General features: G+C 45.6%; 1 protein-coding gene across 26 annotated transcripts in view; it reads left to right on the top strand.

Moving 5' to 3' along the window:
* The window catches only part of LRRFIP2 (LRR binding FLII interacting protein 2), a 126,556-nt gene that overhangs the window by 84,009 nt on the left and 27,194 nt on the right, over nt 1-15,353 (top strand). For all 26 annotated transcript variants that reach the window (XM_034761112.1, XM_034761104.1, XM_034761106.1 and 23 more), the window contains 2 exons: nt 9,969-10,139; nt 10,730-10,822. In XM_034761112.1, coding sequence (XP_034617003.1) covers nt 9,969-10,139; nt 10,730-10,822 — 264 coding nt within the window. The remainder of the gene's footprint in view (nt 1-9,968; nt 10,140-10,729; nt 10,823-15,353) is intronic.

Raw genomic sequence — 15,353 nt, 5'->3', positions numbered from 1 at the left:
CCCAGCAGAGGCCCTTTAGACCCCAGCCACAAAGGTTCTATCCTCCTCCTCCTTGTCCGAGACAGGACTTTCCCAGAAGGCGGGGATGACGTGGTAGACAGAGGTCGACTGGCCCCCAACCTGGTCAGAACCAAGGCCCTTCTAGGCCACCTTCAGGACCTAGGCAAAACTTTTGAAGGGGTGCTTGAGGATGGCGCGCCAGCCACTACCCAGGATCCATCTCCTTTCTTTCGGGATCGCCTCTCCCGTTTCCACCATGCTTGGTCCCTTATAACCTCCAATCGTTGGGTCCTTTGCATAGTGGAGAGGGGATACGCTCTCTAGTTTTCTTCATTTCCCCCCTCCCCGCCCCTCTTCAGGGACCCTTCTCACAAGCATCTCCTTACACAGGAGGTTTTGGGGCTCCTCTCTATGGGGGCCATAGAGGAGGTTCCCCCAGAGTTAAGGGGCAGGGGATTTTACTCCCGCTACTTCCTGATCCCCAAAGCAAAAGGGGGTCTGCGACCCATTTTAGACCTACGCGGACTCAACAAATTCATAGTAAAGTTGAAGTTCCGCATGGTCTTCTTGGGGACCATTATCCCTTCCCTGGATCCTGGAGACTGGTACGCCGCCCTCGACATGAAAGACTCATATTTTCATATAGCAATCTACCCCCCTCACAGGCGCTTCCTTCGATTTGTAGTAAACAATGTGCACTACCAATTTGCCGTCCTTCCCTTTGGCTTGTCCGCGGCTCCGAGAGTGTTCACCAAATGTATGGCTGTCGTGGCAGCATACCTTTGTCGACAAAGGATACAGGTGTTCCCTTATCTAGACGACTGGCTGGTGTGCGGCCGCACCAGGGAGCAAGTTCAGGCTCACGTCCAGATAATACTACAAGCATTCCATGAGTTAGGCATTCTCCTCAACAAAGAAAAGTCCACTCTGGAGCCAACCCAGAGAATAGAGTTTATCGAGGCAGTTTTAGACTCCAGTCTCGCCCAAGCTCTTCTGCCAGACACTTGGTTTCATACCATCGCAAACATCATCCATGGACTCCAGGTCTTCCCGATCACCACAGTAAGGACGTGCCTCGGCCTGTTGGGACACATGGCCTCTTGCACTTACGTAACCAGGCATGCCAGGCCTGGGTAGCGTCGGTGTACCGTCCTTATCGGGACAACCTAAACATGGTGGTCACGGTTCCGCACTCGGTCTTGACCTCTCTCACCTGGTGGCTGGATCACAAGGCGGTTTGCGCAGGAGTGCCATTTCACACCCCACAAACCTTCCCTGCACCTGGTCACGGACGCTTCATCTCTAGGTTGGGGCGCTCACCTCGGGGAGCACCATACCCAGGGCCTGTGGACCGCATCCCAACTAGCTCTGCACATCAATGTTCGACAGCTGATGGCAGTGCGCCTAGCCTGTCAGGCATTTCTCGGTCTCCTACATGGCCGTTGCGTGTCAGTCCTCACAGACAACACCACGGCCATGTTTTACATCAACAAGCAAGGAGGAGCCCGGTCGATTCCCCTGTGCCAAGAGGCCATTCGACTCTGGGAGTTCTGCATTGCTCACTCTATACATCTCATGGCATCATTTCTCCCTGGAGTCCAGAACACTCTAGCAGACCGTCTCAGCAGATCCTTCCAGACGCACAAGTGGTCAGTTCGCCCGGATATCATCTATTCCATCTTCCAGAGGTCGACCTGTTCGCCTCACGAGCCAACAGGAAGTGCCTCCAAGGGCGATCTCCAGGCTCCCTATCGGACGCTTTCCTCCTACCATGGAGAGACCAGCTGTTCTACACTTTCCCTCCATTCCCACTGGTCCACAGGGTGCTGCTCAAGCTACGCAGAGACAAGGCACGTATGATTCTGGTCGCTCCAGCTTGGCCAAGACAGCACTGGTACACCACGCTTCTGGAGCTATCGGTACAAACTCCAGTCACGCTTCCCTTGTGCCCAGACTTGATCTCTCAGTACCACGGCCAACTCTGTCACCCCGACCTGCAATCACTCCACCTTACAGCATGGATGCTCCATGGCTGAATCGGACAGAGCTACAATGCTCACATCCCGTGCAACAGATTCTGCTGGGAAGTAGAAAGCCCTCTACACGGACCACTTACTTAGCCAAGTGGAAACGGTTCTCCTGTTGGTGCGAGCAGCGGGCCATGCCCCCCTTGCAGGCATCTATTCCTCTTATACTCGAATATCTCCTATCCCTGAAACAGCAGGTCTTGACGATATCTTCAATCAGGGTTCACCTGGCCGGTATATCGGCGTTCCACCCAGGAGAACACGCTTCCTCGGTTTTCTCTAACCCGATGGTCGTCCGATTCCTCAAGGGCTTAGACCAGCTATACCCACAGCAACGCCAACCCGTTGTAGCGTGGGATCTTAACCTGGTTCTCTCCAAGCTCACGGGGCCCCCGTTCGAGCCATTGGCTACTTGCTCGCTCCTTTATCTATCTTGGAAGACAGCCTTCCTGGTAGCCATCACTTCAGCGAGGTGTGTTTCTGAAAGCAGGGCACTCACGTCTGAGCCCCCGTACACAGTCTTCCATAAAGACAAGGTGCAGCTTCACCCCCACCCTGCCTTTCTTCCCAAGGTAATATCAGCTTTTCATGTGAACCAGGATATATTTCTCCCGGTCTTCCATCCTAAGCCGCATGCTACCCGTCAAGACCAGCGTATGCACTCCTTGGACGTACGCAGGGCTCTGGCTTTCTATATTGAGTGTACAAAACCATTTAGGAAGACGACGCAACTCTTCGTTGCAGTGGCCGACCGGATGAAAGCCTTACCGGTCTCCTCGTAACGTGTCTCCTCTTGGATCACATCCTGCATTCATGCTTGCTACGACCTGGCCGGTGCCCCGACGCCTTGCCTCACCACCCACTCCACGAGGGCCCAAGCCTCCTCGACTGCCTTCCTGGCTCATGTCCCGATCCAGGACATTTGTTTGGCTGCGGTTTGATCATCGGTCCACAGCTTCGCCGCTCACTATGCGCTTGTACAGCAGTCCAGAGACGATGCTGCATTCGGATCAGCGGTTTTGCACACAGCGATGTCTCACTCCGACCCCACCGCCTAGGTAAGGCTTGGTAGTCACCTAATTGGAATCGATATGAGCAAGCACTCTAAGAAGAAAGAACGGTTACTCACCTTTGTAACTGTTGTTCTTCGAGATGTGTTGCTCATATCCATTCCAAACCCGCCCCCCTTCCCCGCTGTCAGAGTAGCCGGCAAGAAGGAACTGAGGGGACGCTGGGTCGGCTGGGGTATATATCCAGCGCCATGAAGGCGCCACTCCAGGGGGCTCCACAGCTGACCCACCGGGTGTTGCTAGGGTAGAAAATTCTCCGACAATCGTGCATGCGGCGCACGCACACCTAATTGGAATGGATATGAGCAACACATCTCGAAGAACAACAGTTACAAAGGTGAGTAACCGTTTTTTATGTGTGGCTTCTGCCACCAGTGCCATCTACCCTCAACTCAGTCTGAAGGGAATCCTTCCTTCTTTTTCAGGCTTTCTGACTCTTGGACTTAGCTCTACAAGTGTGCAATCTGCCTCCATTGACCTCCTCAGGTCAGCCTGACTAATTTATATAGCCTCTCCATTTTAGATTTCCAGCTAAAATTTGAGGTGACTTTATTTCCGAGTAGCTCTTTTGAGTTGCCTGTACATTATTTCCATTTTCCAGCCCATTTCCCCCTAGAATTCTCAGTGTCTCCTTCCAAAATTCTTCCAAGTCAGTATTATTTCTGAACCTGACCAACAGATCTATGATACTGATACCTCTACAGAATCTGCTGCCTGTAGAAGCCATCATCTGTGTTTCTTCTCTGGAGTAAGGAGAACAGTTTTGTCTTAAAATGTTTTGTGGCCTCCAAGAAAGAGGGTGGCTTTTGTCCAATGAAGGACTTGAATTTTGCAGTCAGGAAGGTGAACTTCTGGATGGAACCCATAGCACTGACTCGGGAGATATCACCAGGGGGCTATGTATGTTCAGTTAATCTCCAGGTCTACTTCCCATTTGTAGTAATGTCTTTGAGATTGTCATCAGCTCCCAGAGTATTTCAGATCTCATATAATTTGGATGATGTACTGATATATTTCTCCAACAAGGGAAATAGCCTGGGACTCTCTTCAGACCACCAGATTAATTCAATAACATGAGTTTGTGACCAACTTGATATAGAGATCTTGCTACCCCTGAATCTATTTCAGAAGATCAATTCTGATTCTTCCTGTGGTCCAAGCCCATTAAGTATCAGCCCTCTAGTGCCTGCAACTTCTGATGATCTTCTGTGCAGTTATAGTCCATTGAGCCATAATATATCTGAGTTCTTTTGCACTTCCTCCTGGCAACTGAAACTAGCAATACAAGAGTATGAACAAGCTGATTGGGCTATCTTATCCATTTCATAGCTCACTCAAGTGGCATGTTTCCTTCCTTGTGCATAACCGTGTAGGCAAGCCACTCTGGCTACCGTGCTGAGATGGGAAATCACTTAGTCCAGTGATCTCAAGGATAAACTCATTCCATTTCACCTTTTGAAACTGAGTGTGCAGAGGGATATTGTCAAGTTTCTCCTTCCAAAAATTGTGCCATCTCCAAAATATCTCTACATACAGAAAAAAGAGTGGTTTCACCCTCACTTATTGCAACAGGCAGGGAGGCACTACTTGCACACACAAAAAAGTGTGTGTGTATACACACACACACACGTATGTATGTATGTATGTGTAGATTGTATATAGGGAGAAACAGAGAGAGACAGACCTTAAGAAGTCCTACAGTTCTGGAAAATCTGGGCTGTTTTATGTGGGCCTCAAATGTCATGGTGAAGAACCACCACCAAAACAGACTGGTTGAGTGTAAAAGATCTCTTCCTGTGAGAATAGAAACTGAGTTAAAAAAAATTTCAGCTTCTAATCCAGAAATGGTTAATTAAACAGACACTTTTCAAATCAACTTAACAAACAAGTCCTTTTATCTTACTCCAGACACTGGCATCAACCACCTTCAAAGATGGGTATTTTTTTTTCTTTCCTTTGGATGGGTCTTCAACTTTACCATTGCCAACAGAGAAAATACAATTCAAAATATCTGGGAGGACTGTGCCTTAGTAAGTCTTGTAATCAGACCACTGGGAGCTGCCAATTATGAAGGACTTAATTCATCAAAGTCCTCATGGAGACCGCTCTTCCTAGCTGGAACCTCAAAACTGAAGCCTTGTCTCACCTGATTACTCCAGAGAACTAGTAGATTTCCTCTTTATATCAAGAAAGCTGTGCATGTTCAGTATATATAAAAGAATGTGAAATATATGGTTTTCCTAATATGATCAAAGGACAATAAACACCTTTTAGGCCACTAGAGAAGGAATACTAATGTCTCAGTTGTCCAGTTTTCAAAGTGGCCTGTGCCTCAGTTATTTTAAGCCAGGTGTCTGTTCTACAAACAATACATTTTCTCTTTTGTCTGAAAAGTCACCTCTTCAACCTCTTCTCTGTAGGTTTTCTTGTCTCTAAGGCATCAGAAACTAAAAATCAACCTGTTGTACAATGGAATTCAACTTTGGTCCTCCAAGCTCTCACCAACTCTTTCTGTTGGCACCTGCCTTTTCCTCATGATGAGAAAAAGAAAAAATTTTCAGCAGTCACTTCAACTAGAAAAATAAGTGAACAAAGGGACCCCTTTTTATTAAAGACCTGTAGTTGCAGTTTTTTCCAGAGATAATTGTGGTTTTTTGTACCACTCTGGAATTTGTCCCCAATAGAGTATCTTTCTACTTTAACATGAGAACATAAGAAGGACCATACTGGTTCAGACCAATGGTCCAGCTAGTCTGGTATCTTGTTTTCTGACAGTGGCCTTGCCAGATGCTTCAGAGGGAATGAAGAGAACAGGGCAATTGAGTGATCCATCCCTGGTCATCCAGTCCCATTTTTTGGCAGACAGAAGTTTAGGGACACCCAAAGCATTGGATTGCATCCCTAATCATCTTGGCCAATAACCACTGATGGATAAATTCATGGAAGATAGGTCTAATTCTTTTTTGGAGCCGTTATACTTTTGGCTTTTGCAACATCCCCTGGCCGTGAGTTCCACAGGTTGGCTGTATGTTGTATGGAGAAGTACTTCTGTTTCTTTTATGCCTGTTAATTTCTTTGGGTGTGACTCCTGGTTCTTGTATTATGTGAAGGGTTAAATCACACTTCCCTATTCACTTTCTCCACACCATTCATGATTTTATAGACCTCTATGATATCCCCCCTTAGGCATCTCTCTTCAAAACTGAACAGTCCCAGTCTTTTTAATCTCTCCTCATATGGAAGCTGTTCTGTACCCCTAATCGTTTTTGTTGCCCTTCTCAGTACTATTTTCCAATTCTAATGTGCATCTTTTGAGATGGAGTGACCAAAGAGCGTGCATTATTCAAGATATGGGCATAGCATGGATTTATATAGTGACATGATATTTTCTTTATCTATCCCTTTCCTAATGATTCTTCATATTCAGCTTTTTTGATTGCTGCTGCACATTGAGCAGATGTTTTCAGATAACTATCTGCAATCACTCCTATCTATCTTGAGTGGTAACAGCTAATTTAGATTCCTTCATTTTGTGTTTATAGTTGGGATTATGTTTTCCAGCGTACTTTACTTTTGCATTTATTGCCAATTAACTTCATCTGCCATTTTGTTGCCCAGTCACCCAGTTTTGTGAGATCGCTTTGTAACTTTGTCCCAGTACAGATCCTTTGGGGACCCTACTATTTAACTTTCTCCGCTGTGAAAAATGACCATTTGTTCCTCCTACCCTTTGTTTCCTATCTTTTAACCTGTTGTTGATCCATTAGAGGACCTTCCCTTTTATGCCATGATTGCCTACTTTGCTAAGAGTCTTTGGTGAGAGACCTTGTCAAAGGCTTTCTGAAAGTCCAAGTATACTATATCCATTATTTCACCATGGTCCACATATTTGACACCTTTAGAGAATTCTAATAGATTTGGCAAGGCATGATTTCCCTTTACAAAGCCGTGTTGACTCTTCCCCAACATATTGTGTTAATCTGTTTCTGATAATTCTTTACTATAGTTTCAACCAATTTGCCTGGTGCTGAAGTTTAGGCTTACTGGCCTGTAGTTGCCAGGATCACCTTTGGAGCCTTTGTTAAAAATTGGCATTACGTTAACTATCCACCAGTCATCTGATTTAAGCGATAGGTAACATACCACAGTTAGTAGTTCTGTGATTTCATATTTGAGTTCCTCAGAACTCTTTCGTAAATACCATGTGGTCCTGGTGACTTATTACGGTTTAATTTAGCAGTTTATTCCCAAATCATCTTTATTGATACCTCAATCTAGGACAGTTCCTCAGATTTGTCACCTAAAAAAATGGCTCAAGTGTGGGAACCTTCCTCACATCCCCTGCAATGAAGACTGATGCAAAGAATTCATTTAGCTTCTCCTCAGCCTTGTTTTCCTTGAGTGCTCCTTTAGTATCTCAATTATCCTGTGGTCCCACTGATTGTTTGGTGGGCTTCTTGCTTCTGATGTACTTAAAAACTAAGAGCAAAAATGTTTTTGTCTTTTGCTAGTTGGTCTTCATATTCTTTGTTGGCCTGCCTAATTATATTTTTACACTTTGTATTTTCCTCAATAGGATTTAACTTCTAGTTTTTTAAAATGTCTTTTTTTTTAATCTCTAGCCACCTCTTGTACTTTTCTTTTGTTGGTCCTCTTTCTGTTTTGGTGTGGGTTTTTGGGAGGAGGGGTACATATTGTGTGAGCCTCTATTATCGTGTTTTTCAGACGTTTCCTTGCAGCTTGCAGCTATTTCACTCTTGTCTGTTCCTTTTAATTTCCATTTAAGCTCCGTCCCCTGCCCTCCCCCCCAAATCTACATATCCTTTGGAAATACTAAGGGCCATAAAACTTTATTTGATCTTACTATGAAATGGAATAACTAATGTTCTTTTCATGGGCACAAACATACCTTAAGGCTTATAAATTTATCTGTCAGGGACTCAATGCACACTCAACTAGAAGAACAACCACTTCATAAGCAGAAGAGATGAGAGCTACTTTTGATGAGATCTGCAAGGCAGACACTTAATTTTCAACAATTAATGCTTTCACCATTCATTGCAGAATTGTTATAGTGACCTAAGCAGAAGTTGTGTTTGTGCTTCTCTTAATCTAAAATTAGAAATTCCTTTGTATATAGTTGTATAAAGCTTTTATCTATATTTTAATTGTTTTTCTTTGTCCCACTCTGACTTTAATATCTGGTTACTCTTTGCTACTTCCCAGAGTATAGAAACACATGAAAAATTTCCTTACCTGTAATTTTTTTTATTTGTTATGGTTTTCCATCTTCTGATATGTATGACTTCCACTTTGAAGATGTCCTTTATTTTTTGGTGGAACATAGAACAAATGAATGCTTTTTCATCATGCTCATAACCGTCATATTTTGCAAGCTTAATCTATTAATTTATCCATGCACAATTATTCTGAGACCCTATCTACCAATTTTTTCCAAATACTGTCATTCTAATTCAGTATGGCATTTGTAAGTTTTTTGTCCTGGGAAGGGTGCTTGAGATACGGTGTTTCTCCAGCACAGGGCTTCTGGATCCTGGAAGTGGGAAAAGGAGGTATGAGTAGACATAATTAGATGAAATTATGAAAAGGAAGATTTGGGCTGTAAGGAACAGCTTCCCAATAGTGAAAATGTGTTAGATTATGGAATAATCTCCTTCAGAAAGTGGAATTGGTGGAAACGCCATCAGTTCCAACTTTGAAAAATAGACAACAGAACACTAGAGAATGTATAGTGGGGGAACAGTCCTACACTGGCAAGAAGATGGATTTGATGATCTAACAGGCCACCTCTAATTTATATGAATCTATTATATTGAGATTTTGCACTTTAAAATTATCTTGTATTGAGATCACTGCATATTTCAAGGATACAAATAGGCTAATAGTTTCTCTATTATGTGAATAATTGACATTTGCTACTGTGCTTGAAAATTGTGTTTACATGATTGATTTTTACCCTCAGGGCAGAGAAGAATTGGGTAAGAGTGGTTGACTAGGTGCATAGCAGACTGTGCACATGCACCTTCTCTTTAGCCAAAGACCTTATTTAGACAGATTAGTATCAAGTATATGAATCAAAACTGTGGAGTTCTCCAAAAAGTAAATGAGATGCATATGCCACAACTGGTAAAAGAGCTAAGCAGTTAAAGGCACAAAAACTATTTAAACACTGATTTCTCCAAAACCACAGGGGATGATTACTAAAATGTCTGTGACCATATTAAAATTTAGGTTCTGAGCTATAAAACAATAAGTGATTGTGGTGGTGTTGATGTGTTAAGTTTATTTTGGCAGGTTAAAAATCAGATACTTTATCAGTTAAAATCATTTTTAATTATTGAGAGATCTTCTTTCATACTTTTAGGTGATTTATTTGGTTAATCATTTCAGCTCTTATCAATTTTGTAATTTTACTGAATTCCTAAAAACGTTTACACCTGCAAACACTGAACAAATGTTATGGCTGTGACACAAACTGACAGAAAAACGAAAATACATATGTTAGGGGGAAATAGCTCCTACATCTTCCAAAGTTAGAAATATTAGTAAGATTTTAAGTTCCGGGGGTGGCACAGGAAAAAATGCAGGTGAAAAGTTATTCTGTAATTTGTTGCATACATTTGCAACAATTTTGCAGAGCAATTAACACTATCAACTAAATAATAGAAACTTACTGTAATTTAATTTATATTTCTACAGAAAGACCTCAAACAGTACTTAGTGAATTAAAATGTTGGTATGATTTTAGTTCAAAACAAATGTAAGCTTTTCAGTATTATGTCCACAGGTAGCATTTATACGGATTCATCAAACAGTTAAATTAATGCTAATTTTTCTAACATCTGTGCAGGATTCTCTATCTGAAGTTGAAGAGAAGTATAAGAAAGCTATGGTTTCTAATGCTCAGCTAGATAATGAGAAAAACAATTTGATTTATCAAGTGGATACGCTGAAGGATGTCATTGAGGAAAGGGAAGAGCAGATGGCAGAATTCTATAGGGAAAATGAAGAGAAGTCAAAGGTACTGATATTTTGTGTATTAAACTGTATTATAAAAGCCTGATTTTTTTTTAATGAAAATAGAGCCTGATGGTCAGTAGCTACCTTGAATATTGAGATTATTTTTTAAGCAGATATGACAGAGAAGTTATATCATGATTGAAAATTATTAAGAACCGGAATGTTCTGTTGAAGTATGTGTGTTGGGAGGGAATAATTATTTTGTCAGTCACTTAGATTCCTCCTTTCCACAAAGGTCCAGGCCCCAAATTTTTCAACACTAGCTAGAAAATATAATACAAAAAGAGCATTGTGCAGATTCAATAATTGGGTGGGCTTCTCACCAGCTCATTGCACTTACACCTTGTTGGTGGGTTGCCCACATTCCCAGCTAGTAGGTTTAGTCATTTAGCTACTTAGTGTCTGGAAAACTATTCAAACCGTGAACCTGTAAATTCTAACTTCTAAGGAGTCTGAAATGCAAGAGGAAATCACTGCTAATACTGCTATTTACTGATGTTCATAATATGTTTATTTTAATTTATATTGAAAATGTATGTGTCAAACCCTCAACAAAGCATGCACTGCTTTACTGATATTTGTTTAATATAGGAATTGGAAAGGCAGAAACACATGTGCAGTGTTCTACAGTATAAGATGGATGAACTTAAAGAGGGCCTTCGTCAGAGAGATGAACTAATAGAGGTTTGTACACATTCAACGTCATATGGCTGTACTTATGGAAATATGTGAGGGATAAAGTAAATAAAGAAGTGTTGTTGTTTATTCCTTCTCATAACACAAGAACTAGGGGTCACCAAATGAAATTAATAGGCAGCATATTTAAAACAAACAAAAGGAAGTATTTCTTCAGACAACGCACAGTCAACCTGTGGAATTCTTTACCAGAGGATGTTCTGAAGGCCAAGACTAGAACAGGGTTCAAAAAAGAGCTAGATAAATTAATGGAGGATAGGTTCATCAATGGCTATTAGTCAGGATGGGCAGGGATGGTGTCCCTAGCCTCTGTTTGCCAGAGGCTGGGAATGGGCGACAAGGAGTGGACCACTTGATGTTTTCCTGTTCCGTCCATTCCCTCTGGGGCACCCAGCATTGGCCACTGTCGGAAGACGGGATACTGGGCTAGATGGACCTTTGGTCTGACCCAGTATGGCTGTTATGTTCTTTTGTTTTGATGTAGATAGACTATATCAAGTTTGGATATGTACGTATTTCCCGTATACAAAATAGACACAAATATCAGATTATATTTTTTGAGCAACAAAAAGTCCAGTTGTAGTGACAGGAACATAAACTTATCCAGTCAGTATTTTATGAGTTACCATTCTATCTTAATTTTTATGAATTTATTTAAAAGTTAGGAATGTTCCTATGAAATTTACAAAAAATTATATTGGCTATGGTAAAATACTTCAAAAAAAAAATCTAATTACTGGGCCTCAGACCAATATTTTCTTTTTGTGAACACAAGTCTAATGCCTCTATTCGCAAAACATGGGTTCATAGACTAGCAGTTTTCCATAGCTCGAACTCCTGCTCTATCATCACACCCAAATATTGGGCTGTTGTCCCAATCCCAGACACCAGCCTCAAATGAATTTAACTTTCTTTGCCTTCCCAAAAACGTTTGTTTTACAGTTTATTTAAAAAGGGGATGGGGGGAATTTCAGTTTTTGTGAATGACCTCTAATTAGGTTTGCATTGTGGCTTATGTTTGCGCAGGTGTACATGAATGTGTTGTTTTCAGTTGGCATGGTACTGGCTCTCAAAATCAGTGCCAGCTTCTTGTTGCAAACCCCATATTAAATTGTAGGTCCAAGGAACGTCAGTTTCTAGCTCTTTTAATTAGATACACAAATCAAGGCTATAACATTTGAAAGTTATTCATTCCTCCTCTTCTCTTCCTTCCCCCCTTTCCGTCCCCCAGTTCCTCCACTACCCTACCAGTTCCCTGGGTCGGTCTTTGGGGTCCTGTGAAACTCAGAAGACTTTTGAGAAAACCCCTGAGCAGTAGTGGGAGGATATGGTACTGATGGGGGTGCAGCTTATGGTGCTAAGACTGATGTATGCAGCCAATATGACCTCTGGCCAGGAGAAGGGGTTGTTCTTCTTCGAGGGCTTGCTCATGTCCATTCCATTGTAGATGTGTGTGCTTGCCACATTCACTGGTGCTGGATGTTTTTCCCTCAGTGGTATGCGTAGGGGACTGGTCTGGTGGCCTCTGGAGTGGTGAACATATGGTATAAAGGGCGCTGCCGGCTCCCCACACCCTCAGTTCCTTCTTTCCACCAGTGACAGTGCTGGAATGTCTCCTTGCTTTGGCAAGTGCTTACTTTCCCAGTGGTTTTCTCTTAGTGTTGTAAATAGATAAGTAGTTCTTTGTCTTCTTAACTGTTAGTGTTCTAGATAGCTTAGACTAGAGGTGGGCAAACTATGGCCCGCGGTACCCTCCTACCCAGCCCCTGGTCCGGGAGGTTCGCCCCCGGCCCCTCCTCCGCTGTCCTCCCTCCCCCGCAGCCTTAGCTCACTGCACCATGGGCTCTGGGCAGCGGACTGCAAGCTCTTGGGGTAGCGTAGCTGCAGAGCCCGGCCTGACCCGGTGCTCTGTGCTACGCGGTGCATGGCTGGCTCTAGCCGGGCGGTGTGGCTGCCTGTCCTGGTGCAGCCGCGCTGCCGGCCACCAGCGCTCTAGACAGTGCGGGAAGGGGGCAGGGAGCAGGGGGGTTGGATAGAGGGCTGGGGAGTTCAGGGGATGGTCAGAGGCCAGGGGTGGGGACGGTCAGAGGGTGGAGGTCAGGGAGAAGGGGTGGTTGGATGGGGCGGGGGGTGCCAGGGGGGGCAGTCAGGAAGGAGGGGGGGGTTGGATGGGGCAGCGGGGGGCAGTCAGGGAGCAGGGTGGGGGTGGATTGAGCAGGGGTCCCCAGAGGGCAGTCAGGAAGGGGGGGGGTTGGATGGGGTGGCGCGGGACAGTTAGGGCCGGGGGGGTCCGGGGACGGTCAGGGGACAGAGAGCAGGAGCGGGGCGGATGGGGCGGCCGTCAGGGGGGCGAGAAGCAGGGGGGGTGCGATAGGAGGTAGGGGCTGGGCAATGCCTGGCTGTTTGGGGAGGTTTGGGGAGGCACAGCCTCCCCTAACTGGCCCTCTATACAATTTCTGAAACCTGATGCGGCCCTCAGGCCAAAAAGTTTGCCCGCCCCATCTTAGACAACCTTAGACAGTTCCCTCTGGACTTAGCCCAGGGATGGGGCATACCCCACTCCCCAGGCTTTAAGCCTGGTGATGGCAGTCGGAAGAATATGCCGATTAGCAACCCTCATCAAAGTTGCTTAAAGTGTTTGGAGGAAGCCCATATCAATTAAGTATCGCATTTGTAAGAGCTTCAAGCCCAGGACAAAAACTGAGCGGGACATAAGATTAAGAGCGCTCCTCATGGAGTCGGCCCTTGCGCCAGGCTCTGAGCCACCAAAATCAGACTCTGCACCGAGTACGGCAGCATCAATGCAAAGTGCACCCCCGGCATCAGCCTCCCGGCGCCAGTCCCAGTCCCCTGTACCAGGTAAGAAGCAAAAGAAGTGCCTGGGGAGAGGCGTTCCCCGACCTCCCGTGTAGCAAAGGGAAAGTCTGGGGAGGAGTATAGACCCTTGCAAGGCAGTAAGTCTCCGGAACCCAGCCAGACAATGACATTGCCAGCTAGGCCAACCAGCGCTCCTAGAGACCCACCGCCCACCCCAGGTAGTGGCAAAGGCCCCCTGCACATGGAAGTCCTGTCCACACTGGAGGCCTTCCAGGCTGCAAAAGACATTGTCTTTACTGGTGCCCCTGACGCCTTGCCAAGATGTGGCCAGCTCCAGGGGGAAGTCAGCACTGGGACCAGTACCACGGTCCCTGTTGGTGTGGCATTGCTCCCTAACAACACAGCAGTTGATGACAAAGTGACGATTCCCAGTGAGGCGCTTCTGACCTGGCCAGACCGATTGAAGTTCCTGGCCTTATTTGCAGGACTCTCGGCAACTGTCCCCCATGGGATGGCGTCGCTCACCCAATGGCCGATACAGGGCCACAACGGATCATTGGTTCCCAGAATGACACCGGTCTCCAGACAGGAGATATCACTCCCCAGGGCAAAGGACCCCATTGGAGTCATGGTGTGGCTGATCTCTGGTGCTGAGGCATAGATTGCCAGATATGCAGCACCAATCACCTGGATTGAGGCAGCGCTCCTCACTATCCCGCTCTTGGTCATTGGACTCACAGCACTGATCCCAGAGCTCTAGGTGTCAATCGCCAGATGCCCGTTGCCGATCCACTGAACTCTGCCACCGTGTCCCGAGCAGACAGCTCCAGGACTTGGAGCTTCAGTACCACAAGCGTCACGGAAGCAAGCAGGAAGAGGACTTCAGGGCCACGTCAGCACCGCAGTTGTCCCCGAGACAAGACCATTCCTCCTCCTCCTCGGTACTGGGTCCCTTGGGCCAGATGTCCTCGGCCAAGCCTGGGAGGCTCCCCCAGGGCCAATGGCTCACCCCATGGCAATTCTGGAATCCATGGGGGGGTTCTCCAGGGACCCTCATGTAATGATCTGTATCAGGGGCGTCAGAGAGAAGGTCGGCTACTGTTTCCCGCCTGTTCCCGGATTTGGACGCAGGGTCCAAGCAACGTGCCCACGGGCCTCCCCTAGCCTTAGTTGGAGGTCACCTCTCCTTCTGCCCTCGCCTCCTCACCAGATGAGGCAGTGGCGGGACTATCACAGATAGTGCCACAGGGCACACCGAGAGCCGCTAAAAAGGCAGCGAGCCTGGGGTTAGAGGCAGAGGAGTTGGCGCAACCCACTGATGGGCTGTTTGACATCTTGGTTGCGGTGGCCTCATCCAGGGTGGCATTTCCCGGGCATGATAGGGTGATAAAGCTTGTAAAAACTTTGTGGCAAACCCTATCCTCCCTCCCATCCATCTCCAAGCAGGCAGAGAGGAAGTATTATGACCCTGCAAAGGGGTTCAAATATTTGTACTCTCACCTGGCCCCAAACTCCCTAGTGGTCTCGGCGGCCAATGAAAGAGAGAGATAAGGGCAACCAGGCCCAACTCACAAAAATAAGGATGGCAAGAGGCTTGACTTATTTGGGAGAAAGATTTACTCGTCTGCTAGCCTACAACTCTGAGTGGCAAACCATCAGGCCCTACTTAGGAGCTATGATTTTAATGTTTGGCAGTCAATCT

The sequence above is a fragment of the Trachemys scripta genome, chromosome 2 (assembly GCF_013100865.1).
Source record: "Trachemys scripta elegans isolate TJP31775 chromosome 2, CAS_Tse_1.0, whole genome shotgun sequence".
In the NCBI taxonomy this organism is placed as follows: domain Eukaryota; kingdom Metazoa; phylum Chordata; order Testudines; family Emydidae; genus Trachemys; species Trachemys scripta.
The sequence above is the reverse complement of the archived record's forward strand: the minus strand, read 5'-3'. Positions and strand labels throughout refer to the sequence as shown.